A 27963-nucleotide genomic window follows, 5' to 3' on the forward strand; every position below is an offset into this window, starting at 1 on the left:
TAAGGTCATTCATGTCCCGTCTGAGCTCTCAAATGACGAGATTGGCTGCGAATTGTCATACTGTTAAGATAATTGCGTTAATTTACTATACGTGTATTCTAGTCTACAAATACATTTGCGAGTTTATTAGTAACGAGCATTTACCTGACTAGTGCACTTTACACCAGGCTTGTTGCTGAGCGCCCGCCTACGTTCTTACAGACTTTGTAGTGCGAGTCAATATTCCCGGAAGTGTGCGTGCGTTTGATTTGAGCTGCTCCCTCCTCGCCATTCTGTGGCGCGTACTCCAGTGTAGCAGCAGCAGCAGCATAACGGTAAAGTCCGAGAAAATATTTAATCAACTTTTCAAACATTTGTCTATACATTTAAGTTAAAACGCTGATAGCTCATTTGTACGTCAATTTTTGGTAGTACAAAGTCGCGAGTTCTGGTTACTAGTGCAACTTGTTACATGCTAACTAGCAACTTCATGATGTGTAGTATAATTCGACGAGTGTAGATTACTCATTTTAATTGTGACGCAGACCAGAAACTGATGTCAGTGATGTTTGCTCTGCGGTTGCTACAAGTTTAATTATACAGTGATAAGTCATCTCTTTCCATGGAGGTAGGATATCCTTGTGAATATCCACTAAATTGATCTGTGATTAGATCCTGTTGACTAAGCAAGTCAAATGAATTTCAAAACAGCACTATTCAAGAGAAAAAAGTTGTTTATCAGACTCAATGAATGGGTATGTATAGGCTAACTTTTCATCGCATGAAAGTTGCTCACGTTCTGTCAGCAGACGACACTTCCTGGAATGCAAGTTCATTTTCCGCGGTGATTCATCATTGAACATGTTTTTCTTAAACTTGATTGAAGGGAATAAGCGAATCCTGTAAATTGCTACAAATATTTATATACCCTCTCTGAAAGTGAGTTTGATACAGATGTGTATTTAAAATAGGCCTCGTGAAGTTCGGATTTGACTGACGGATCCAGGAGGACTCACCAACTGACTGACACACTTCAAATAATGCAACTTTTAAACCCAGTCAGCCTATCTGTTAGGACGTGTTTTTATGGCATACAAACGTGTGCATCTTTTCTGAAAATCATTAGGCCCAGTAACCCGATAGACTGGCGGTGACATGCTTGCAAAACTACGGGGGCTGGCTTTTTCCTAACGTGAAGCCTCCCTTTCCTTCCTGTTTCTGACGCATGGCGCGGTAGAGTTCTAGTTCCTTCTGTTGGAGAGTAGGCCAGGGCGAGTCTTAGGTCTTCACCAAACTTAACCCGTTCCTCCTAGTATTATCCATTTACAGGTAGTTCACTCACTAAGTAAAACGATTTATAGTGTCTGTAAGGTAAACCAAACATACCAACATTTCAACAGCCTGGCTGCTCCAATTGTTGCTCTTATCGACCTATATAAGAATACTATGCTGGATGTTCAGCAGCTCAAAGGTCCCCTTAGCCTTGTTTTTGTTAACCTAACCAGTTTACAATGTTCTATTCAACAGGAATAAAAACATTAACTCTACATATTAATATTTATCTTTCCAGAGGTCCGGGGACATGTAATGTTGACTTAATTGATTTACACTTCAAGCCAAATAGCGTCCTCATATTTTCATCCTTAGGGCTTCACTAGTCTGTTATTCAGTTCATGTGACATATTGTATTTCCCTGTCAGTTTGTGGCAATGTAAAGAGAGGGGGTTATTGATCCATAGAGATACTTTGGGCATCTGTCCCCTTTACCACTATCCAATCAATGGCAGCTCACCACTGCAACTACCATTGCTTTCTCATCCGAAATGCTGTTTTTCTACAGGCTTTTTTTTTTTTTGAGTAGGACTAGAGATTTGAAATCTGATGTGATGTTTTTCAGTACACCCCTTTCAACAATAATTGGTTTCATGTTTTCTAAGCTATGTTATTTAATATGACTTTTTAGAGAATGTTCCAGCCTCTGGATTGATGCAAGTTAACTTCTCATTCGACAACCACATGCCTTGGACATTATTCCACATGATTCCAGGAACCAATCTTAACCTGATTTTTGATCATGATGCACAGCTATTTTTCTTCTTCTTCTTAAAAAAAAGGGAAGCTTCCATCTATCTCCTAGCTGATTTCTAACCTCCATTACAGGATAGGCTACATGGCTGTGGGTAATCACTACGCTTCTCTCTCCTTGTCTCTACTTCCCTGTCACTGCATTAAGGCAGGGTATCTGGCTGGGAAATTGTAGCAGACCAAAGGAGATTAAATTCAGGGCTGAGCACAGCACCATCTGATGGCCTACTTTACGTAGCACACAGTCTACATAAAGACAACTCGCCACAATGAAGGTATGGAGGCATTTAATGACGCCTCCCACACATTCCACCCCCTCCTATAGCCTGTCATGACAAGAACCAGGCCTGATGGTGACTCCTTTTCTCTCACAGCCATTTGGCTATCTGCCCTCTTACTGCCTTTAAGTGGCACGTCGGTCCCTTCTGTTTTTGCTGTAACTTGCAAGGGACTAGAAACGAGGACACTGGCCAGCATCTCCACACATACAGCAGTGTTAAAGATTAGCTCTTCTCTTCTGCTGTTCCTCCTCATTGTACTGTGGCTTAGACTGAACAACAGACCACACAACCCCCAAATGTCCCCCAGGGGATATCAGCCTTCACATACACCTCATTCAAAAGGAAATGGCTTCAATTCATGCTGGATATGTCCTTATTTAGTCATTGCTATCATCCACCAGAGGACAAACGTTACACTGCATACTATTTAGTTTCTTATTGTAGATGTTGAGATGTTCCTCAGACCACATGACTAGTGCCATCAAGTGTACCACCCATCATCAGGTCAATGACGCCACATTAAAAAGCCCAACTGAATGGAGCCACCATACAACAGTAGGCTTATTACTGTCCATAGTGGATGCTGTTGCCTTGTTACCAAGGGAGGCAGACATAATCTGGGCATGTGTTGCTACTCGCTAAGCCCCCCCACCATGCAGGGAGAGAGCCCTGACCTTTCAGCTGGCACCTTGGCACTCCCGTTCACTCTCAGCTTCCTGCTATGTCTATACAGAGTGATTTCTCAGACGGCTATTTTTAATGCTCAGACCGTATTTATTCTAGCTTTCCCCCCTTGAGGGAGAATATTTTTTCTCTTTCGTCTGATACTTCCTCAAATTTTGACTCCTCTCTGCTCTGTTTATTCATGTCTCACTCTGTCGAAATGAGTGCCTCATGCATTGCATCATCTCTGCGAGGCACAATCCTCCTTCCGGAAGGCACTGTTCTGCATTTAGCGCTGCATCCTCTGCTTTGTGCAGCAGCCCAGCGTGTCTGACATTACATCAAGCCAGTGTTGCTTACCTGAGTATCTGCTAACAAATCAAGACTGCAATGGGGTTTACGTCAGGTGGAGAAAGGCTTACAGGGGAAGTCAAGGGGATCATTTAGAAGCCTTTTGCATTACTATGTGTGTTTAAGTGCAGTCCAACATGTAGTTAAACACAGTCCTCTTCTCTAACTGGCGGATGTGATTCATGTTGTCGGCAGAACATGAAGGAAACATACAATCACAGTTGACAAAAGTGCTGCAGAGCACAAGGAAGTCAAGCACTCTGGTGAATGGCACATAAGTCTAGAAGGGCGTCACAAAGCTACATCACAAGGACACATGAAACGGTGCGTCCTGTGGGGAGGAAAGGGAGAAATGCTAAAGTTCACTCTCAGAGCTAGGTCTATGGCAGGGAAGGAGACAGAACAGAGAGGATCAAACTAGCCATAGATGTTTTTTGTGTGTAACATGAGGAGTAAAAAGAGTATCCAGGCTGCTTGCCAAATCTAAGGTTGGTACAGCACAACGTTCCTGGAGGCGGTTGTGTCAGTGATTAGGTAGGTTTATCAGAGACCAGCCTGGAGCTGGAGTTCAGCCCAATGAATGATTACGTAATCCCTGATTTCCTGATTGCCATTTCTCCTCCCCCTATGTGGTTTAAAGCTAATTGTAGCTTTTGGACAATGCCAGCTGTTCTCTATTGCAGAATACACTTGGGTGATCACTTTTTATTTTATATTCTACCCTGCCTTAGAACTGGGACATGGCTGAGACACTAGATTGCAGTAAATGCTTATATTTTAGCATTTGTAATGTATCTTGTCATCTATCAAAATTCTGTTCAAATCGCTGTCAGCCTTGTGCTGTCCTTTTCCTGTACTCTTCCCTGTGAAATGTCAAAGGTGAAGTCCTATGAGAGTACACAGTGAATGGGTTAGTTGGACAAAAAAATAAAAGACAGCTATGAGACCTTTACTACAGAAGAATGATTTATGAGCTGGAAATTTCTTGAGGAACCCTTTCTTGTTTGCCTTTTTTGGGGGATTAAGAGCTGGTTTCTGACCAAGAAATCTTCTGATTTTAAGATTAAACGGATCTAACTTTGAAGGAAAAGATGAACTTAAGGCGTTGTCTTTGAGTTCCTGTCAATTTTGCCTCTAACTCTGACCTGTGCTGAATTTCTTTATGTTTGTGTCCTGCTTACAGAAAACCTCCATCAACCACAATATCTTTAGCCATTTTCATCAACTCAGGAGGCGTGTCTCGCCCTTGTTCAATTTGGTAATGAAGGCCCTTGAATCTCTAGTACACCAAAGAGGTTTGTCAGTGGAATCCTCTTGATGTGTCACCACTTACAACCCCAAACACTTCCCCTTTGCTATTCCCCAATGCCTTATTAGCAGTAATCTCTGTCACAATAATCTTACTGCTCTAATTGTAGCTAAGGAATCTGGGTGTCAGCTACTCTAGAACCTGATCAAATGGGGATAATCCTCCAATTAAAGCTATTGATATTTATTTAGCAGCCAGTAAGAACCAGTGTGAGGGGTTCAATGTTGACACATAAGCCGATCACTACCTGTATTTATACTTCAGTTACACCAAAACATGTCACTTAGCAGTGACGAGTGAACAAGGCCTTATTTCCGTAGTCACCCAGTATTTGTGTAATGTCAGCTGCTGGATAAATGTGTATTGGGACTTATGCTATTGTTGAAACTAGGCCTAATCTATTTAGTTGAGCTCAGTGGACCTATAATTGACCCAATCATCCATTTCGTGCTTAGTGAAGATCGCATATGAATCATTATCTTGACGTGGTTGGTCAAGCCAGAAACTGAACGTGCTCCAATAACTTATTCTATGCAAGCCAAACTGTGTTGAGAATGAGATGGCTGCCAACCATTGAACAGTGTTTATAGTCTACTTGTTTGCCTATGGGCATTATGCAGTCATACCAAGCAATGGCCACACTGATAAACGTGTGAGACTGAAGTGGGTCACTGCTCGGATGGTGCCTCACATCCGTTGTAACTTTCTACTAAAATATGTATTTCTTTAAGGTTGTCATAATAATTGTTCCATTGTACTATTTTTTAAAAACTCTAGCCACCCTGACTCACAACCTAGTACTCTCAACAGTATGATTTCTGTTTTTCACCCTCTTGTTTGTCACTATTTCCTTGTGTCCCCCACCTCACCCCCTCTTTTTATCTACCCACTTATTCTGAAGCACACATCCCCTCCAGCTGAAGCCGCTTGACCCAACAGCAGGCCAGTCATGAGGGGCTGTGTTGTGGTGTGAGTTAGCAGCAGAGAAATATAGCACTCCTGAAGTATGTCCCTCTCATTTATCACCACACCAATCGTGGGGGACAACTCGGTATGTAGCGGCAGTCCACCAAGGCTCAGGTCTGGATCTCGGCTAGCACATGAGGAGGAGCGACTAGAGATGAATAGAGATGACATGAGAAAGATGGCACAGTATCCCTGAATCTGGTCCCGTCCTCCCACTCCTAACAACCAGTCCTTCTCGCTATTTCTCCAACTTCACACACATTTGCACAGCTGAGCTACCAAAACACACTACTGCTAACAGAAGAGGAATTTCTGCTTTAATGAGAACGTGGAGAGGCCCTGTTTGCGGAAAAACGGTGCAACGTGCTCCCTGTTCCTGCTTGGCGCAGGTCCATCTGTCAGGCGCTATGCAAAACAGAGAGGGGCAGAGGGAGGGAGACGATTACAGAGCGAGGAGGGGGGTGGAACTGGTTAGTGTGGTGAGAGGTTTGAGAGCCAGACAGGAGCCCTTGTTTGCAGTGGTGTGATTTTAAACTATTGATGGGATTGCGTGTTGAGCTGGGGTTTTTATGGTGTGTTATCTCACCAAGGTAATACCGGCGTCTGTGTTCAACATCTGGAGCTTTGCTCATGGCACAACAATCAATGTTGAACTTGTTTTTTTTCTCTTTGCAGTTGCGCGTTTGTGTGTAGCCCAATAATACCATCTTTCACACATCCCCCAAGGCGTTCTACATTGCTTTTTAGCCTGTTTTTTTATGTTTTTCTACCATTGCTAATTTTTCTCTCGTTATATTGGAAAGTGTGAGCTACTACGGTCCTTGAACAAGTGTGTTTCAAACTCGACTGCTGCATGAGCATGACAGTGTGTGATATATAGCATAGCCTAGGCTTCCTGTCTCGTTGTTGGTTAGGTGGTTTCCTGTGAACCGACTGACATCCATAAACATACTGGCATTGTTCTGTGTTGTGGAGGTCTGCCAGGGCCCTTTGTCAAAGTAGTATTTTTGCTCTTGCCATTTTCTGTTTTACAATTTGTCAGAGATACTCAATGTTGCTCAGTTAATTAATTGTATTACACTAATACAGAATTGTGTATTACGGTGTAATTACACAGTGCTACAGCACAGGCCAAGTTGATTAGCTTTTTCCCGAGTTGATTTGCTTTGTTGCAATGTAATTGGGGCCAGCTGGTGTCAGTTCACCAGTAACACATTGAGTCAATGGATTTACAGTCTCTCAGTTGGAATTCCACTTAACAAAGTACAGTAAGCTGATACAAGCACTAGAAGTAGCCTTGACCTGCCCTGTCAGTGCAGAGTTTAAGATTTTTACCCTGTCATTTATTGCTGTGGGGAAAAAACTATTGGTCTGTGGTAAAGTGAAGCTTTTAAAGTATTAGATGCAGTACTGCAGTAAATCACTAATGCATCAGTAGAAAATGCAGCATGGCATTGGCGCCATCACGCTGAACTGCTACCACTGAAGACTACGCTGCTGACTGTCTGTGGTGTGTACACGGATACAGAGAGGCGCTCTGTGCCAATCACTCACAATACCACGAAGAACAAGAAGGCCTGTCTTCATGAAGGGAGACAGAATGCACAGAGCAGCAGTGTTATGAAATCATCTCGGTGTAGCAGAGGTATTACACCAGCTAGACATAGGCCTCTATTTTACTACAGTACTTAACCGGCAGGTAGCCTAGCGCAGTGGTTCCCAAACTGTGGGGTAAGGGGTGTCCGCTGTAATAGTACAATGCACAAGGTGCGGTTTCGAAATTGAGTAGAGTATCATCAGTTTTCCTCAGTCATTGTATACCTTGGAGAGCTATTTATAACTTGGCAGAAATGTCCAAAGATCAACTGTGCCATGTCGGCTAAAGATTTTTTAGCTAAGTTTTTTAGCACATAGATTTTGTTGTAATGTCTGAGTGACTCAAATAACACATGAATAAACATTAGACAAAATGTATAGAATTGCAAGAACATTAGCTTTAAAACTCCAACAACATTTTTGTACCCATGACCAAATGTGTAGAATTGCAGGAAATTAGCTTTAAACCAACAAAAATGTTATCTTTGCTAACTAGAGGGGTGTGAACAGTTTGTGTCATGAATAGTGCTTGTACCCATAGAAATAGGGGTGGTGTGGGATGTTCCCCAATGTTGGAACGGGGCCTGAGTAAAAAGTGAACCCATAGCCTAGTGGTTGAGTTTTGGGCCAGTAACCGAAAGGTCGCTGGCAAGGTGGACATATCTACCCTTGAGCAAGGCAGTTAACCCCCAACAACTGCTCCTGGACGCCGATGACAGAGATGTTGATTAAGGCATCCCTCCCGCACCTCTCTGATTCTGAGGGTTTGTGTTAAATGCAGAAGACACATTTCAGTTGAATGCATTCTGTTTTGCAAGTGACTAGGTATCCCCTTTCACTTCCCCATCTGTGGGGAAAGGTTGATTTCAACACCAACTGCTCTCTCCTCACGACACCCACCTCTCTGGCAAGAGGACCCTCCCTCTAATATCATTGTCCTGATTCCTGCGTAGCATCACTCTCCCCAGACCCTAATTGCTGTTGACTGGTAATGCAGTGCAGCTGGGTGCTGCTCCCCACATTAGCATGTAGTTATCTGCTTTATCCACAGAAGCTTGACTGTAGCTCACTACAGCGTGGTAGAGGAGGGAGGCAGAGGGTTTGAGTTGAGATGAAGCTCTGCTTTTCGACCAACCAGCCCACCGCGGTTCCCCCCCCGCGTGTACAGCGCTGGCCCCTCTCTGGTATGACCTCCATGCTGGGACTGTGTCCAATGAAGTCCAAGTCAGGACGTGTGAGTCAGGCCCAGAGTTCTTTATTGCAATAGAAGGTTCTGGTTAGGCTCAGTCACATGCCCTGGCTCTGTGTGTGTGATTGGGTATTGTTTCAGAGCAGCAATGAGGCTGCTGAGGTCAAAGTGCAATGAGAGAAGGATGTAAATCTATAATCATCTACCAGGACACCCTATTAACCTGGTACCTGCCCCACAATGCATGCAAATCAGATTTATTTAAAGGATCCCAATGAGCATCTGGGAAGTGGCGTGTTGACTGCTACCACAGAGTTTCTAAACCCAGAGGCCCAATATTGCACGACTTCCGGGAACCCATGTGAAGCAGACTGGAGGCCAGACTAGGGTTTGAGAAGTGCAAAAGTATTCCTTAGTTGTTACTCGACAAAGTGACACGTTTTCATTTTTGTCAAAAACAACTTTATATCGAAGGAGTGCCTTTGATTTGATGGCCTGCACATCCACGCTAGACGACCGCTAGACCTGATGACGTGTTTCTGCGCATGAGCTTAGCTAGCCAATGTCGCCATGACATCGCCTACAAGCGTGATCTGGGATTTTTATTGGTTCATACTAAACCATCTTTGCTGCTACCATCTTTCAAACTCTAGCCCTGCTTGAATAGTTTGGAAATACATCCTTACCTCCTCCCTCCCTTGTAAAAGTAACCAATCTCGCATGATTCATTAGTTGGTACCATGTGAGGTCTCTACTACACGTCTTTTACCAATGCAGTTATTTCAGACCAGTGGTTTACCTGAAGACGAGGTACTGTAGGGAGGACCAATTTTTCAACCTTCACAAAGTATTCAGGGAGTACGCTCAGGTGTGCTGTTTTTAATCTTGTCCTCCTGCAGTGTAACTTAAAGGCTTTTAAATGTTTCTGTAAGACAGTGCCTTGCGGGGTTTTTCAAGTGTTTTGTGCTCACTACGCAACAACAGTGTTTTACAGTGTTTTGCCTTGCAGTTTGTTGATCTATTTTCAACGTATTGGACCAAACCTCCTGCCCTGTGTCTCTCTCGCTCTCAGTAGACTATGGCAGAGCAGGATCCCACCCCGGAGCAGCTGGCGGCCATCGCAGCGGCCAACGAGGAAGCGGAGGGCGGGGTCAACTACAAGCCCCCCGCTCAGAAGAGTCTGCAGGAGATCCAGGAGCTGGACAAGGACGACGAGAGCCTGCGCAAGTACAAGGAGGCCCTGCTGGGGAACGCCGCCGCGGCTGCAGGTTTGTGCTGCTGCTCCAATTACACACGTTGTAGAGACACACACACATACACACACTCTGCAGACACACTCATGCAATTTGGAAACACCAGCCCTGCAGACTGTTTCTCTCTCTCCCTCTCAAACTGATTAACAAACAAACCCACATCCACAATGCACATCTCGTGCAACCATCTTTGTTTATTTTCTTATAATTCCCTCCTACTTTCATGTCCTTCAGCAGGCTTTCTTTTCAGGGATTTAATTGAATGAGTTTGCAAATACCATAAGAGAGGGTGGGAGAGGGCAACAGGCTGGCAGTCTTGGTGCTCAGTGGGTACAGCAGATACAGGCTGCTGACTGGAAAGGAGGCCAAGCCGCCTGGGCTTTAGTTAGAGCTGCGGTATCAAAGACTGCGATGAACCACAGATCGCTGGTAGAAATATTTTCACGTTGTTTTATGTCTGATACTCACTTCCATCTGTTGCAAATGTCATTATTCACAGTTGAACTGTTCTTCATGAACTGTTGTAGTTTTCTGCTTTAGCCTATTGATTTAACCCCCTTGAGTTGATTGACGCACCGATGCATCACAAAACAAATCCCCATCAAAATCATTCAATTTAAGCCAGAGAGAAGGTTTTTGCATTTGGATGCATCTCAATCCACCACATCCTCCGATGTCGTACTTCCGCATCTGAACGTTGGCACAGCTTGAACAACGTTTGTCAGACCATGAGACATCTGGAAAATGTCTTCTCATGTTAAATGTCTGTAGCGTCGGAACAGTTTGACCTAGAAATTATTATGACCACTCTTTTTTTTTTTTAACTAGGCAAGTCAGTTAAGAACAAATTCTCATTTGCAATGACTGCCTACCCTGGCCAAACCCTAACCCAGATGACGCTGGGCCAATTGTGTGCCGCCCTATGGGACTCCCAATTACAGCCAGTTGTGTTACAGCCTGGAATCGAACCAAGGTCTGTAGTGACGTCTCTAGCACTGAGATGCAGTGCCTTAAACCGCTGCGCCATTCGGGAGCCATTGAAAGGGGAGATTCTCCATTAAAAACAAATGGAAGTATGAAGGTAGTTTTGTGCCAACTCATAAAAATGGTTAAATATGTAAAAAATATGTATATATATTTCCAGTTTTCATTATTTTATTTTAATTTTTTTCATTATTTAAAAAAAAAATCTATCTCCTTGATCTAGGACTGACACTTTAAAACCTCATTTCTTATGATTTTATTTTTGACTGACATTTTTTCCATTCATTAATGTGTTATTCAATGCGTTTCTATGGGCTTTAGTATTAAAGGCCTAAATCAACATTTTATTTTTAAAAAATTATACCTAAAGGTGTCCTAAAATTCTAAATCAAATAGCTAAATGATCCATAGTATGAGCATCTTAACCCCACAATGTCTTAGACTCTAAAGAATTAAACACGCACTGCTTATAATAGTCAGTGTTTTTTGTGTTTACTATGAATTATTTTTACATTTTTGTACTTTGCTTTGTTTTTTCCCTTTCTCCCAGTAGACCCCAACGCTCCCAATGTCCAGGTGACACGCTTGACCCTGATGTGTGAGACGGCGCCGCTGCCCCTGACCCTTGACCTACAGGGTGAGTAGAGCAGCACAGTGGTTGTACTGGTATTTAGAGTGCGTGTTTCAGAATAGACTGAGGTGCACTTTTTGAGAAAAGGCTCCATATTGAAAGACTTCTAATGTGTTTTAGTGTGAAAAGAAGCCTTTGTAGTGAGCACATGTAATATTTTCCATATGAATGTGTGAGGGTGGAACTTAAGCTTACCATTGGGGGGGACAAAAGACATTGCCTCATAGCAGACGCAATTGTGCATAGTAGCCGCAACACCTGGCCACCTATGGTTTACAAACATACGTTTTCCAGTAGACATATCAGGCATGTTCCATGGGCCATTCCTAATGGATTGGTTTTATTATTCGAGTTAATGAGGCATTTCATCTGCTGGTTTGAGACTCTTCTGCCCTCATATGGCCTGTAGAGCCACCAACAGGGAAGAAACCAGGGCCATAGAGCTGAACTCACATACAGGGAAGCGCCATCTAGTGGACACTATAATAGCAGGCTACAACCCTGTTGGAACACTTAGAAAATCCTGCCTTTGTGCTCACATTTTTAAAGATGCTGAATCACTGATCTGACACCTTTCACCCATCAAGTCTAACACGATTACTTCCAGGGGAGAACTTTGTACATTGCATATATTGGAACAAAATGATAGACTCCTCCTGCATTCACTCTGCCTGAGGGTCTCTGACATTCTCTTTCTCTCTGCTCGACCTCCTCAGGAGACCTGGAGTCCTTTAAGAAACAGTCCTTTGTCCTGAAGGAAGGCGTGGAGTACAAGATAAAGATCAGCTTCAAGGTGAATGAGTCTAGCCTTTTTCAGCAATGTGTTATGTCTGTTTATCCAATCGAACTAACATGACCAGTGTCAGCTTGGCCACTATCAAGCTATTTTGGACACTGAAATTCAATTGTAAGCTGAATACACACCATGTCCCATCATGAAAGGGCTGCTGTCTTATCCGAAAGGTGGATGTGTAAAGAGGACCTTATCACTGACGGTTGTCTCTGTCTGCAGGTCAACAAGGAGATTGTGTCGGGACTGAAGTATGCCCAGCAGACCTACAGGAAAGGAGTCAAGGGTAAGTTCTGCTGTTTCATTTTCTTGCTCTGTCTACTGTGAGGATTTGAGAATGCCGGATAAGGTTAAGCAATATAGTGTACCTTCCATCTAGAGGACAACATGGGGATATGACCATATTGCTTATACTTATCTCAGATGTCCACAACAAGTGCATCGGAGACAGGGGTTATGGATGTATCTGGGATTGGATGTTGGGAGCGGCTTGGTCAACTCAGGTGACTGTATTTGCCTGTGCACAGTAAATAGGTCAAGTTAGTAGATGAGGTATTTACATTGGCATTCCTAGACGGTCATTAAATGACTTGTTAATAGTTCCGGAGTGGCCATAGAATCTGTATTTGATGACGCAGAGAAGTTTTTGTCAAGAGGCAACTTTGGAAAATAAATCTACGCCCCTCCTCTCTTTCCTCTCTCTCTGTGTAGTTGACAAGTCAGACTACATGGTGGGGAGCTACGGGCCGCGGCCGGCAGAGTATGAGTTCCTGACTCCTCTGGAGGAGGCTCCTAAAGGCATGCTGGCCCGCGGTACCTACAACATCAAGTCCAAGTTCACTGATGACGATAAGCACGACCACCTCTCCTGGGAGTGGAACCTTAACATCAAGAAAGAGTGGAAAGACTGAGGCCAAGTCAACTTAATTCTTCCCCCTCTTCTTATTCCCCCTCCATTATTTTGAATTCATAATAATGTGATAAGTAATTAAGGCAAATTATTCTCTCGTCCACCCCAATCCCTGCAGTCGTTTCATTCCAATCACGTTGTCATGCCATTCATCCCCCCCCACACACTCCTTGTGATGCTGAGTATTGAATATGTGGAGAAAGCAAATCATGTGCACAATCATGAATATGTTTTGGTTAGCTTGTATATAAACTTTTTTTTTTTGTAATGAAAGATTGATTTGTTAATGCTCTTCATATGGATGTCAATCAACTGTGTGAATTCCATCCTTTCCCCTTCATCCCCTCTTTACCCCCCTTCCTGCTGATTGTTTTATACAACCATGATCTGCCTTGTAAAGGTGTTGCTGTGTGTTAAAGGCTGTGGTCCACACTCTGTACTCTTTGTTGGGGACGTTGCCCTCTGTCAGTGGAAAGCCTTTGAGCAGATTATATGTACCAGAGTCCACACAATTAGTTTATTCTGGAACTAGTGTGAATTCCTAACCATTAAGAGGTGGCATTGAACAGCACTTACCGGCAGTCCACCAGAGGCACTGTGACCACCTGCTGAAGGTGCAAGTGTGCCTCTTCCTGTTCAGGGTTTTCACCCCCCTACCTAGTTCATTCAGCAGCCATGTGGCCTTAGAGAGGATTCCCGTAGAACTAACGATGAAGGAAATGATCACAAAGAGCCATTTGCCTTTAGAACAGAACTGTCAGATTGTTACGAGAGCCTCCTACAGGGTTTGAGTAAAAGAGTTTTAGGCTGAGTGCAGGTGCGAACAGATGATCAGACCATTGAGATTCTTGTACCTTCTTTCCAGATTAGCCAGTAGAAGTAGACGATGAAAGTGAACAGCAGCCATCTCTGCTCCCTTCCCTCACGGCATCAGGTCTCAGTGCAGACCACCTGATGGTGCAGTTTGCTGACGTGAATGTGGTTTTGTTAACTAAGAAATGAGCTCCTTGTCAAATGCCCTCTAAGCAGACCTTGAGGCCTTCTTCCAGTCACTAACTCCATTACAGTAGCGTCTCATATGGGCCCTTGCTGGTGGCCCTTGTGAGCAGAGAGGAATGTCACAAGGGTTGTTAATCTGCTCACCTTGAGTATGAATCAACTCCAGGATTACCAAAACTGGCTGTGCCTCTAGCCTTTACAACCACCAGCTGCTCTCTGCTAAGGTCTGTTGACTTTCAGAATGGGAGCTCAACATCAAATAGTTAATTGAACCTGATGTTTTAGGTCAGGTCTAACTTGTGCACAGAACGAGAACAGCCAAGACCTCTTACTAACTACATAACCGTGTTATATTTTTCTACACTCCATTTTTCAACGTCATAACCTGTGATGTCAGGCTCGGGCTTTGTTTGGTTTCAATGGATCGTTGTTTCAGTATGCGTTTGATTCTTTGTATCTACTCCTCTGTGCCACCTGGAGAACACTGTTCACCTGTCACATGAAAGTCTTCAGACTGGAGGTCCCGTTGTCTTTTTAATCAATAAAGTCATGTTACTTTTTACACTTCTGTTATTGATCCAGCTCTAAAGTACAATGTTCTGTAAACCATCTTTACCCTTCTATCAGGCTCCATCTAACACACCAGCAACCGTTCTCATTAAACAGAACCATGTTAGACATTTAGATGGTCGTCTACAAATGCATAGAAGACCATATCACATGACGTTTGTACACAATGAAGAGCAAAAGAGAACAAGGAAAATATTACATTGAAAAGCCAAAGTACTGGAGGGCAGCTAGAGCCCTTTGTGTACTTGAAATAAGCAGTCCAGAAAAGAAGGAGTCATGGAGATGTACCCATGGCCTGAGAGCACAGTTACAGTAGCTTAGTCTGCTAAATGACTTAAATGTAAATGTTAGTCAAGTGTGGTTGAGAGTTCCATTTCTATGCAGTGCATCATCAGGAGGTCCTCAGTTCTCTAGCTTGGACAACCTAATTTACAAAGGTAAATTCACAGTTTACATACAGTATTTATTTTAGAACAAGTTACTACCATGGACTCCCTCAATTGAAGTCTACTGGCTTCACCTACTGATTTCAAAACCAATGTGTATGTTGGATAGATGCATACATGAAGCCTAAGATGTTAAGGCAACAGTGTTATTGAGATCAGGAATATTTAACTAGATTGTTTTTGAAAACATTTTATGAATAGATCTGCACATATTATTCATTGTCAGTCATCAAAAACATTAAATAGCAATTATTTATACATTTTAAATAGAATTAGTGCAGTGTCAGTATACACGCTCAGTCATTTAAACATTGTACCGGATTGTCTTGAACAAAGACAGGGCAAACAGATTTTAGTGCACGACTAGGTTGTCAAATTAACTTAAATTAGGTCAAGAATCAAGGCATTTCATCTACCCAGATGATTAATGTCATCAGCTGAAAATTCATTCATATTGGGATGGATAAAACGTGTCAGTGTCCAGCGAGATGGATAAAACGTGTCAGTGTCCAGAGAGATGGATAAAACGTGTCAGTGTCCAGCGAGATGGATAAAACGTGTCAGTGTCCAGAGAGATGGATAAAACGTGTCAGTGTCCAGCGAGATGGATAAAACGTGTCAGTGTCCAGCGAGATGGATAAAACGTGTCAGTGTCCAGAGAGATGGATAAAACGTGTCAGTGTCCAGAGAGATGGATAAAACGTGTCAGTGTCCAGAGAGATGGATAAAACGTGTCAGTGTCCAGAGAGATGGATAAAACGTGTCAGTGTCCAGAGAGATGGATAAAACGTGTCAGTGTCCAGAGAGATGGATAAAACGTGTCAGTGTCCAGAGAGATGGATAAAACGTGTCAGTGTCCAGAGAGATGGATAAAACGTGTCAGTGTCCAGAGAGATGGATAAAACGTGTCAGTGTCCAGAGAGATGGATAAAACGTGTCAGTGTCCAGAGAGATGGATAAAACGTGTCAGTGTCCAGAGAGATGGATAAAACGTGTCAGTGTCCAGCGAGATGGATAAAGCGTGTCAGTGTCCAGCGAGATGGATAAAGCGTGTCAGTGTCCAGAGAGATGGATAAAACGTGTCAGTGTCCAGAGAGATGGATAAAACGTGTCAGTGTCCAGAGAGATGGATAAAATGTGTCAGTGTCCAGAGAGATGGATAAAACAGCTGAGGGATCATCCACAGTAGATGGTATCATTTCCCCAGTGCAGAAGTACATGTAACCTGTCATCAAGTGACCACTTTCAACAAACACGGTCAAACAAAGATAAACTAATTCAGAAAGAAAATTTGTGGCTTTTGTACCCATTGTTTTCAGTGCATGTTCACTAGTATCATGAAAGCAGCTCATTTGTCTTTGGACTTTCTTCCCTTAGGACTTCCAACCCGTGGGGACTTTCTACCCTTGGGGACTCCCTTGGTGGAGTTCACTTCACGCTTGGTCTTCTGCAGGCGGGAGAAGATCTCTTTGAACAGGGCCTTGTACTCTGGGGTGTTCTGGCCCAGCCTCTTGTCCACCTGGTCTACCTGCCGGCTGATGCCCTCCAGGGCCTCTGGGGTGGAGGGTGTCTGGGGCGGGGTGGGGGGTGCAGCAGCCATGGCTGAGGGGCTGGGGGTGGCCATGCCGTAGTCCTTCATGGAGGGGTCTCTGGAGACAGGGCGTGACGTCTGCACCCCCGCGTGGCACATGCCCTCCTCGTGGCGCCGGCACTTCCCCAGCAGCTCCTCGTATTTCTCCAGCAGGGCGTGGTACTGCTCGTCCACTTCCCTCAGGATGGACATGCCCCGCTTGCGCACGCCGTTGGCGTGGATTGCGTAGCTGCCCTGTCGCCTGCCAGAGGCGTCGCAGGCCGAGATGGCGTTGAGCGCCGTGTCGCTGCAGCTCTTCCTCACTGGGCCTCCCTGCTGCCCCCCTCCTCCTGTCCCCCCGGACTCCCCCGTCCCCTCCCCTCCCTCCTTTTGCCCCGGTCCCTCCTCGGGTGTGTCGGTCTCAGGAGCATTGTTGAGCAGGGTCTGCTCCAGACCCTCATCCAACAGACAGACCCGGGACCTCCTTAGCTGCTGCATCTCCTGAAGCTCCGCCTCCAGCTCCTGCACTCGCAGCTGGCAGCCCTCAGCCCCCAGGAGGCGTTGTTCCATAAGCTCAAACTCCTGCAGCACAGCTGTGCACTCCCTCTCTGCCCCCTCCCTCCGGCCCCGTTCTGCCACCATGGCGGACCTCAGGGAGGAGACCACACCTTTTAGACGCTCGTTCTCCTCGTCCAGCGGCCGGCGCTCACGCTCAGACACCAGGTCCACACTGCCGGGGTTGGCCACCAGAAAGCCATCCTCATATCTGTAGAGCGATACACCACACAGAGGAGCACAAGGATACAGCAGAGAGATTGAATTCTTATGTAATCTGAACACCATACATTCAGGTCATTTGTCAAATGTACTCAGCATATTTTCACATACAGTACTTTGGACTTTTTAGAGAGAGACTACATAGAACATTGCTCTTTACTGTACTTTGGTGCAGTGCAGAGTTCTTTAAGGCAGGGGAAGGAGTGGACAGTCTTGCGTCGCTCCCGCTCCTCTCTGTGGTTCCTCAGCTCCTCTAGTGTACGTAGTTCCTCCACACGAGCTGTCATGGTATCCACCTGAGCCTGCAGTGTCTCCATGGTACCCGTCAACCTGTAAGCGCACGCACACACACAAACGAAAGTGGACTAAAGCTTATTGACATCACAACATAATGTACAAGACTATACTGAGCCTGTGTTACAAAAACAACGGTGAGACGCATTCATTTACTATGAACAGTAGGAACCATTCAAGAACTAAGCTTGTTAACACTTAAACCAAATATTTCTTACAAATCCTTGGTATAAACACAGTGAAGAAAGAGGTCATGGTACAGTCTTACATAGAGTGAATGCTCATATTGTAGATCATAGCAGCGAGAACTACTCGGGAGAGTATTAACCCTCACCTGTCTACCTTCTGCTGCGAGGCCTTGCTCTCTATAACCAGTTTCTCATTGGTGATCTCCAGCTCTCTGGCCGTCACGTCTAGCTGCTCGTAGACCTTGGCATGCTGCTCGTTCATCTCCCTCAGCATCTCCAGCTGCTTGGACAGGTACTGCAGGGGGAATAGACATGTGAATGAAGACATGGACCTTACAGGGAGACAATCTAAAGAGTCTAAAACGGATAGAAAATAACTGGACATCTATAGGTTACATCAGTGCAGATGGAGAGGAAGCTGTTTTAGACTACTGAGACACGCCCAATCACACATAGATATGACAGTATTCCATGATGGTTAAGCAAAATAGCATCACAGTTTCCTAATTCCGGTCTACACAAACAAGTGTGGATCACCTCTATTCTTCTTCTCCAGCAGATTAAAGTGTGTGATTGGTTGAGTCGGCCATTAGCAGGCAGCTTTGTTGTTGCCTAATAAGGAGGCCAGTGTTTGTTGTCTAATGAGGTGGCAGATCTGGCTCAGAGTCAGAGGGTTTCCCTCTCCCACACAGCCACACACTAAGTAAACACACACACACACACACACACACACACACACACACACACACACACACACACACACACACACGCTATCCCTCTCTCATGCAGCTGCACTCTGCTCCACTCCTATCAGAGCTCTGCAGGGTTTAATTGGCTTGATGGCGCATCAAGGAGAATGTAATTGTGCTAGCCTAGTGAGAAGAGCCACTTTGCAGGATCATGAAGTGCACTGTCGGTAGTTTAAAACCCATACTCTCCAGCTAACACACCAGTCCGGTGACATGCTTGACAATATGGCCTCTCAGCAATTCAACATTTAATTGTATTTTTACATTTCAGTCATTTAGCAGACGCTCTTATCCAGAGCAACTTACAGTTAGTACATTCATCTTCAGATAGCTAGGTGGGACAACCACATAAAGGCATAGAAAGTAAATGTTTCCTCAATAAAGTAGCCATCAGTAGTCAGAGCTAGAAAGGGGGGTCAAGTGCTGGTTCAGTTTTTTTTTTGAAGGGGAGGGTAATTTAAGATACAGTTTGAAGAGGTAGGGCAGGGCACTTTGCAGGATCATTCATGACATCAGCATCAATCATGACATGTACACACACTCACACATAGTTAGTGAAAGTGGTAATGATGCTGTACCTCGATCTCCTGCACCTGTTCCTCATTGTTTATGTACATCTGTTGTAGGGAGTCCTCCAGCTCCTTGTTGCGCTCCAAAAGAGTCTTCCCCAGCTCAGCTGCCAGGTGCAGGTCTGTGAGGGGACAGAGAGGAGGTCGAGAGAGTACTGGTCTGGATAAACAACTATTTTAACTCTTTCATTAACTCTTTCATTCACATTTCATCCACCAGTAATATTGGCAGTTGCTGCATTAGCCCAGCTCAGTTAAAGTGTTGCATCAGATCATTATGGAATGTTAACTCCATTAATGCAATGCTTTCTGGCTTTCCTTAAATTCATCACTTTAAGACTTTGCCCCCTCATTTCAAATTCAATCAGAACAAGCAATAGAGAAAATCCCCTCATTCAATTCCCCCTGCTGGAGTAAAGAAAAAAAAGAATCCTCCATCTTCTCTTATTAAGACCAGCTTCTGTGATCTCTGCCAAGATCAGCTCAAGAAAATGGAGTCTGACTGCAGGGGAAAGGAGGAGGATAAGGGAGAAAGCCTGTGCTAACTAGGTTCCGTCTGGATTACACAAGGCAAAACACCAATACAGGTCATCTCAGAACTCTTTTACCATTACTCCTGGTCAGAATGACAGAGATATCCCTCTTAGTTCGTATTACCCCACTCCAAAAAGAAGAGCGGCTGTACAGTCTGTACATACAAGCGTAAAGGTTTTAGCTGCACTGGTTGCTACACATACAACTTTATTGTCACAACAAGATTGTTTAACATTTTCCCCAGAAACCAATCAACTCCAGCACATCTCTGCTCTCAATCTGCTTTGAGACAGACATTTCCTCAAATAAACACACATACAAACATGATCCCATTTTAGACCTGGGAGGGATAAGGGCAGCGAGTCACTTGGTTTCCACAAGCAGCTTGATGGATCCATTATTCATCGGGTGCTGCAGTGACGAGGCCTACTTGGACAGAGTAAGGATGAAGAGGGGAGCTGTGCCGGCTCCTGGCTCCTGGCTCCAACATGCCTGCCCCATGGCTCCAACATGCCTGCCCCACTACTCAGAGCCCATGACAGTACAGTGGGAGGAGAGGGAGTGTTAAACGGAGAACAATTGACCTCCATTACAGAACATGAATGCAGCATTTTAAATCAGCACAGTGCATGGTGTCAGCACTAACAGGAAAACAACAGTGGGGAACACCATGCTGCTGCACAGTACACATCTAAGAGTTGAATTATAGTATGGCTGTCTGGAGCAGTAGCTGTGTGTGTGTGTGTATCAGAGATAATGCAATGAATGGCAACAGGAGTTAACGATTCAAAAGGGACAGAGGCAGAGGACAAGAGGCCCGTCTTCAACACGTACAGTACCAGTCAAAAGTTTGGACGCCTACTCATTCAAAGGTTCTTCTTTATTTGTACTATTTTCTACATTGTAGAATAATAGTGAAGACATCAAAACTATGAAATAACACATTTGGAATCATTTAGTAACCACAAAAAAAACACCCTTGATGACAGCTTTGCACTCTTGGCATTCCCTCAACCAGCTTCATGAGGTAGTCACCTGGAATGCATTTCAATTAACAGGTGTCCCTTGTTAAAAGTTCATTTTGTGGAATTTCTTTCCTTAATGTGTTTGAGCCAATCAGTTGTGTTGTGACAAGGTAGGGGTGGTATGCAGAAGATAGCCTTATTTGGTAAAAGGCCAAGTCCATATTATGGCAAGAAGAGCAAAGAGAAATGATAGTCCATCGTTAATTTAAGACATGAAGGTCAATAAATATGGAAAATTAGTTTTTTCAAGTGCAGTCACAAAAACCATCAAGCGATATGATAAAACTAGCTCATGAGGACTGACACAGGAAAGGAAGACCCATAGTTACCTCTGCTGCAAAGGATACGTTCATTAGAGTTAACTGCGCACCAGATTGCATCCCAAATAAATGCTCCAGAGTTCAAGTAACAGACACATCTCAACATCAACTATTCAGAGTAGACTGCGAGAGTCAGGCCTTCATGGTCAAATTGCTGCAAAGAAACTACTACTAAAGGACACCAATAAGAAGAAGAGACTTGCTTGGGCCAAGAAACACAAGCAATGGACATTAGACCGGTGGAAATCTGTCCTTTGGTCTGATGAGTCCAAATTTGAGATTTTTGATTCCAACCGCTGTGTCTTGTGAGACGCAGAGTAGGTCAACGGATGACCTCTGCATGTGTGGTTCCCACCGTGAAACATGGAGGAGTGGTGATGATGCTTTGCTGGTGACACGGTCAGTGATTTATTTAGAATTCAAAGCACACTGAACCAGCATGACTACAGCGATACGCCATCCCATCTGGTTTGCGCTTAGTGGGACTATCATTTGTTTTTCAACAGGACAATGATCCAAAACACACCTCCAGGCTGTGTAAGGGCTATTTGACCAAGAAGGAGAGTGATGGAGATCTGCATCATATGACCTGGCCTCCACAATCACCCAACCTAAACCCAATTGAGATGGTCTGGGATGAGTTGGACTGCAGAGTGAAGGAAAAGCAGCCAACAAGTGCTCAGCATATGTGGGAACTCCTTCAAGACTGTTGGAAAAGCATTACAGGTGAAGCTGGTTGAGAGAATGCCATGTGTGCGAAGCTGTCAAGGCAAAGGGTGGCTACTTTGAAGAATCTCAAATATATTTTGATTCGTTTAACACTTTTGGTCACTACGTGATTCCATATTTGTTATTTAATGGTTTTGATGTCTTCACTATTATTCTATAAAGTAGAAAATAGTAAAACAAATAAAGAAAAACCCTTGAATAAGTAGGTGTCTCCAAACTTTTGACTGGTACTGTAGCTAAAAATGTAATTAGCTCATCTGTAGGCTACCATATCTTCCTGTTTTAACACAATGGACAGACCATTAGAGAGAACTAGAAGAGTGATAAGGGTCTGTATTATAAACAGTACCAGCTCTTGTGTGTGAGACAATAGAGCGAGCATTCCAAATAAATCACTACAACAGACGCTACGTGACCAACACAAAAGTGCCTGGTACACATTGTCTTAAGCTTAAAAGTTATGTAATCTTATGGTTGTGCCTTAATCAAAACGCTGCCGCACAACAGTTGTTTGTGCTGGCAAACGGATAAGAATCAGAGTTTGCTGAGATGGTAAGAGATATCCCGGTAAATAAGAGAAAGTGTGTACCCACTTCATTGAATACAAGTGAATAACATAAGAATTGTAACAGGACAAAGCAATGACACTGAAACTGACATCTCCCCAAGGCAACCTTGGCACACACACAGCTCATGTGGACTGCAGCCTTCTGCACGTGTGGCTATGCATCATCATTATGCCCTCGGATGTGTATAACTCAAATACCATCTAGTGAAGCAAATCACAACCAAACTGCACCAGCTGCTACAACTATGACATCATACCCTACCACCTGGACAGACAGGATACACATGTTGAGCTGATGATTATGACCACTGAGTGCAATAGGTGAGCAGACCTGAATACAGATACTTACACTTACAGACACTTACATAATAATCACATATTCACTCTGTGTGAAAGTGAGTGGAAATAGACCATAGCAAATACAATATGACCCCTTTTTATTTATTTATCCGTTATTTTACCAGGTAAGTTGACTGAGAACACGTTCTTATTTGCAGCAACGACCTGGGGAATAGTTACAGGGGAGAGGGGGCTTAATGAGCCAATTGTAAACTGGGGATTATTAGGTGACCGTGATGGTTTGAGGGCCAGATTGGGAATTTAGCCAGGACACCGGTGTTAACACCCCTTCTCTTACGATAAGTGCCATGGGATCTTTAATGACCTCAGAGAGTAGGACACCCGTTTAACGTCCCATCCGAAAGACGGCACCCTACACAGGGCAGTGTCCCCAATCACTGCCCTGGGGAATTGGGATATTCTTTTAGACCAGAGGAAAGAGTGCCTCCTACTGTCCCTCCAACACCACTTCCAGCAGCATCTGGTCTCCCATCCAGGAACTGACCAGGACCAACCCTGCTTAGCTTCAGAAGCAAGTCAGCAATGGTATGCTGCTGGCTGTTTTAGCATGCTGTTCCCTAGGTTGGAACAGCATGCTAAAACTGTACTATTACAATTTTACATGCCGTGTTGCCTCAAATCCCTCTAACCCCCAGGCTGAAATCTCCGATCCCAGCCTGAGAGGCCATGTCTGAGGCCCCCCTAAACAAATCATCCAGCTGGGCTTAATGCTCCGACTCTCCATTTTGGAAAACGCTGTGAGATGAGATAGAGCCTGCTGCTGGCTGCAGAACCCACCTGGTTCCCAAACCCTGACCAGGGAATCACTGATGAGACGCAAAGCTGCTTTTATTCTCTGGGTCATCAGTCAATGGGGTGATGTGGAGGACGAGGGCTGGGGAAGGACATATACTGTACCTCATCCCACCATCTGGAACTCACACCGCCTACTATCCTAATATACCAACCTTACCCTTTACAATGACTGATTGCTAGGAAAATACGGCTTTGACCTACATAACTTGTGGGGACATTTAAAATGCTAAAACAATAGCTTCTTTCCCGTTCTGTTTCGAAATATGTGGATAAGACCAGAGGTGGGAGACACTGCTCTGCCAGATCAATACACAGGGAGTGAGAGCAGAGACTACACAGATCCTCATCTATGTCTATCTAGCCATTAGTGGAGGAAGAGACAGACGATTGGGGTCCAATTGAGTTAACTAAATCAAACAGTTGAGGAAGAGATACAAAGGGGTGTGTCACTCTATAGGAGGGATGTATTATCAGACTAAGCCCTGGGTGAATGGAAAAGTTTGTGTGTATTATGTGCCTTTTCAACAAGCATCTCCAAACAGATTATTTGGGAGCGTCTCCATTGTTGATCCCTATGATTTATCAGAGCACAGACATGAGGTTAGTAAATGTCCTGTGTCTTCAGTCTAGCCAGTAATAAATAAATAAACATATTTAAAAAACAGAACTGACATTTTCCTCACTCAGAGATTGCAACTGCACAGGATCTTTGTTCAAAATTCCACAGAATCCTGCAAATGTCAACCAGTGGTCTCCCTGAATATCCCACTTGTTTTAAATCATCTCTCAGTCTGTCAGCCTGATGTCAGGCTCCATCACCTAATACCTCACCAGCACATCCCCATGCAAGAGAGAACCACAACTCAGCATTTTGGTGACTTGAGGAAAATAACCGAGGACAGAGGCTTGGCACGTGACCATTCATCATTTATGATGTGAGAGATGGAGGGTGAAGTCAGACAGACAGCAGGGTTATTCTGAGAACGCTGCACGTCACTGACAAGATCAGAATAATTGGCGAAGAGCTCAATAATGGATAAAGGGGAAGTCTAGAGCAGTGACTATACACAGAGGTGGAAATGAGAGAAATGGAAGTAGGCCTGTGTGTGTGTCAGAGAGCAACGCAACACACACACACACACAAACACACGAGAGAATAACAGAGTGTAACATGGTCTGACAGGTGAAACCTGCAGCAGAATTTCGATGGATCCCACGCCTCATTCTCAAATGTATGGGACTTGTGGTACGTCTTTAACGTGCATGAGCGCAATCAGAAAATTTCAGTTTGATCATATCAAGGATAATATCGACAATGAAGACAGTAGTCCGTTCCAGACACGCACGCTTGTAATATCGAGCTAAAATTGCAGAACATGTCATATATTCTTCAAATGAACAATGTCAATATTATTGTCTTTTCTTGAGGGGTCAATTAGCATCCTTTGATACATCTTCAGGTTGTTGCATTAAATGACAGTGATGAGGTCGGTAGCCAGCATCAGCTGCTTTTTGCTGGGGATGTTTTTATTGTATCGGAATGATTCGCATACAAGGCTAAACCTGCAAAAAATATAACCACAACCGCCACAAAGTAACAACAATGGTGTGTCAGTCTACTCACCCTGCTCCAAATCCCGTTGGTCGTACCATGGCTCATCTTCCTCCGTAACAAACTCCTCCATCCTGACTGCACGAAGCATCGATGCTCGGTGTATCGTTGTGGCTGTTCACGGTGCGCTCTGTAACGTCTCTGACTGCTCGCCCGGAAACATGCCTCGTATGATCAAGAAATCTCGAACAGCGCAGCCTCCCAAACCGTAACCCATTCAGCGACCCTTATCATTCACTAGGAAAGCCGCGGGCGCACCTGGCTCCGACATTCTGCAATGAACCATTCGAATGTGACAGATGCATCAATTTACCGCACCTGACACTAAATTAATATCTCAAGGCCGACAAAATGCACGCACAAACTGAACACTGTAACCAAGTCCCTATACGCAACGACAGCACGTTCGGCCTACAATAAAAATAGAGAATAACGTAGGAAATATTTGTACAATATCGACACGTGTACGTTCACTGAACAAATGTGTGACACTGGCAAATGCCACTCATAATCTCCCGCCCCCGCCATTGTGATCTACGTAGGCCTCCAGCTGTTGTTACAAGTCCCCACTCACTCGTGCTTTGCACCGATATCTCCCCAGATCCATTCTGCAACGATCCCCAACCCCCTTCCCTATACAGGGGATGATGCTGCTCCATAAAACAGTCTTTCCACTTAATCTAATTGTATACAGCCCATGAGCCATTTAGTACCAGCCACTAGACATTCAGTGTTAGAGATTTTATTGTAAACAGGTCTCACATGGAGCAATAGTGTGTGAAGGCTGGGTTTTTTGGATACATTTCTGTGAAGGCTGGGTTTTTTGGATACATTTCTGTGATGGCTGGGAGTTTTGGATAAATTTCTGTGAAGGCTGGTTTTTTTTGGATACATGTCTGTGAAGGCTGGGTTTTTTGGATACATTTCTGTGAAGGCTGGGTTTTTTGGATACATTTCTGTGAAGGCTGGGTTTTTTGGATACATTTCTGTGAAGGCTGGGTTTTTTGGATACATTTCTGTGAAGGCTGGGTTTTTTGGATACATTTCTGTGAAGGCTGGGTTTTTTGGATACATTTCTGTGAAGGCTGGGTTTTTTTGGATACATTTCTGTGAAGGCTGGGTTTTTTGGATACATTTCTGTGAAGGCTGGTTTTTTTTGGATACATTTCTGTGATGGCTGGGAGTTTTTCCCCATTGGTGCATCAAGTGCTCTTTGGATTCCATCATGTTTGAAATGACTGACTGTTTGAAAAGGCATCCACCCAGTCACCAACCTGCACAGGCAGACATGGCCAGCTCTGATCTTTTTCGACAAGATAACTTTGTACCATATGGGCAAGAGAAAAAAATAATTAATATTTTTGGGGATTCCTCAGGATAAACAAAAGTTCTCATTGAGAATCTCATGAAAACAACTAATAACAAACTAACAACAAAAAAGACATGAAATTACAGCTCCTAAATCAATCAAGGATAGAGTGTGGTTGTTACACATCCAGCTGGCTGTCCTCTTTAGTCATGCAGAATGACAGACCGGGTAGCAGCAGGGTTTGGCCTGGTATAGCAATAGCATCCATGTCCTATTCACATGGTGCTAACATCAAACAAAGAGCCACCTCTGTTCGGCGTTGAGCAGGGATGACTACTTGTTCCATAGCAGCAGCAGCAGACGTGCTGTATATAGTACATGTTTAATAGCCGCCATTACAGCAGCTCTCCAAGCCACGACAGCATGAGCCTGGAGTTGACACAGCATAGCAGCATATCATCTCTGTAACGGCTCAGTATCTTGGCCTGGGAGAGATGTGAGGGAGGGAATCAGTTGGAGAGAGAGAGTGGAGGAAGGGATCAGACCCCCAGGTTGTTATCCTCCTCCACCTTTCTGTTCATAGTCCCGCCTCCTCCCATCCCTCTGTGTTCAGAGGTCTCAGTGCTGTGTGGTCCCTTCAGGTGCTTCCAGTCTGCTTCACTCTCACAGCGCTTCACACCGCTGAAGAACTTCTATATCAGATTCCTGGCCTGCAATTTCACTGTGGACACAAATATAGTTCATTATTAGAAAAGGCAGCTTGCGCTAGTGAGCATCACACAATGTTTGTCTTCCTCACCTTGACCTCTTCCCCTACTCCTCCCCTCTGCTAGTAGATGAGACAAGTAGCGGAAAAATTACTTGAATAGCTCCTACAACAAGGAAGATTTCACATTTGGAATAATACAATTTGAAAAAGTGACAAATTAAGAACTAAATATCTTCATCACAGCTTATGCCCCTTCCCTCTCTCCCTCAACTTGGTGGCAAACTTGCCCTGTTTTAGAAGGGGTCTAGACAGCGCACCACGATGTCAGCCACCTCCTTCAAAGACACAGGCTTGGGGGCTTTGCTTGGGCTCCCTGGCTCCAGTACAGTCTCCTGGATGTTTGGGTTAAAGGTCACCTTCTCCCTGCTGTCCTGTAGGGGGCAGCTACGTTTGGCTCGGGGGAGGGCCTCCCTATTTGCACTGTCCTCACATAGCTGACACACAGAGAACATGTGGTAGTAGATGTTAACAATGATGTCATCATTACATTACTGTTAAAAAACATGGACGACACAATGTGGCAATATAATATTGATCTCCATACCCTTTGTTTTAGCAATGATTTAGCCTGGTTTTCATGTGCATTTTGCATGTGAATAAGACAAAGGAGTTTAGAGAGAGAGAGGCGCAAAACAGAATAAACCAGTCAAAGGCTATCTACAACTTCCGAGGGACATCTTACACTGTGATAGAGTCCAGGTCCAGTTTAGCTTCCTCTTTAACCTCCTAATCATCATCATTATCCAAATGTAAATGTAAATGTAAGTTGTTGATTTCTGTGGGGATGGTGTCC

At 44.3% G+C, this 27963-nt stretch overlaps 2 protein-coding genes across 5 annotated transcripts; one reads left to right on the top strand and one right to left on the bottom strand.

The window, feature by feature from the left end:
* Positions 1-165: 165 nt before the first annotated feature.
* Positions 166-14548, top strand: LOC118384696 (rho GDP-dissociation inhibitor 1-like). Of its 3 annotated transcripts, none has more exons than XM_035771433.2 (6): positions 166-314; positions 9492-9687; positions 11207-11293; positions 12004-12080; positions 12300-12363; positions 12789-14548. In XM_035771433.2, the coding sequence occupies exons 2-6, from the start codon at positions 9498-9500 to the stop codon at positions 12986-12988; spliced, it is 618 nt and encodes a 205-aa protein (XP_035627326.1). In that variant the 5' UTR covers positions 166-314; positions 9492-9497; the 3' UTR covers positions 12989-14548. The 3 variants fall into 3 exon arrangements, with proteins under 3 accessions (XP_035627326.1, XP_035627328.1, XP_035627327.1); XM_035771435.2 differs by having other exon boundaries at positions 11210-11293; XM_035771434.2 differs by having other exon boundaries at positions 168-314; positions 9495-9687.
* Positions 14508-27944, bottom strand: LOC127930045 (cerebellar degeneration-related protein 2-like). Of its 2 annotated transcripts, XM_052519043.1 has the most exons (6): positions 25105-27944; positions 20024-20205; positions 19159-19271; positions 17978-18126; positions 17515-17679; positions 14508-17338 (listed from the first exon to the last, which is right to left on the bottom strand). In XM_052519043.1, exons 2-6 carry the CDS (start codon positions 20079-20081, stop codon positions 16351-16353), a joined length of 1473 nt encoding a protein of 490 aa, XP_052375003.1. In that variant the 5' UTR covers positions 20082-20205; positions 25105-27944; the 3' UTR covers positions 14508-16350. The 2 variants fall into 2 exon arrangements, with proteins under 2 accessions (XP_052375003.1, XP_052375002.1); XM_052519042.1 differs by lacking the exon at positions 20024-20205 and having other exon boundaries at positions 25105-27933.
* Positions 27945-27963: the final 19 nt, after the last annotated feature.

Source organism: Oncorhynchus keta, chromosome 5, assembly GCF_023373465.1.
Source record: "Oncorhynchus keta strain PuntledgeMale-10-30-2019 chromosome 5, Oket_V2, whole genome shotgun sequence".
In the NCBI taxonomy this organism is placed as follows: domain Eukaryota; kingdom Metazoa; phylum Chordata; class Actinopteri; order Salmoniformes; family Salmonidae; genus Oncorhynchus; species Oncorhynchus keta.

Coding starts and splice junctions, on each gene's coding strand:
- LOC118384696 (XM_035771433.2), top strand. CDS start 9,498: ATGGCAGAGCAGGATCCCACCCCGGAGCAGCTGGCGGCCATCGCAGCG. Junction 9,688..11,206: donor GAACGCCGCCGCGGCTGCAG/GTTTGTGCTGCT, acceptor CCTTTCTCCCAG/TAGACCCCAACGCTCCCAAT. Junction 12,364..12,788: donor CTACAGGAAAGGAGTCAAGG/GTAAGTTCTGCT, acceptor CTCTCTGTGTAG/TTGACAAGTCAGACTACATG.
- LOC127930045 (XM_052519042.1), bottom strand. CDS start 25,183: ATGCTTCGTGCAGTCAGGATGGAGGAGTTTGTTACGGAGGAAGATGAG. Junction 17,680..17,977: donor TCGCAGCAGAAGGTAGACAG/GTGAGGGTTAAT, acceptor GTGCGCTTACAG/GTTGACGGGTACCATGGAGA. Junction 17,339..17,514: donor GAACTCTGCACTGCACCAAA/GTACAGTAAAGA, acceptor ATCGCTCTACAG/ATATGAGGATGGCTTTCTGG.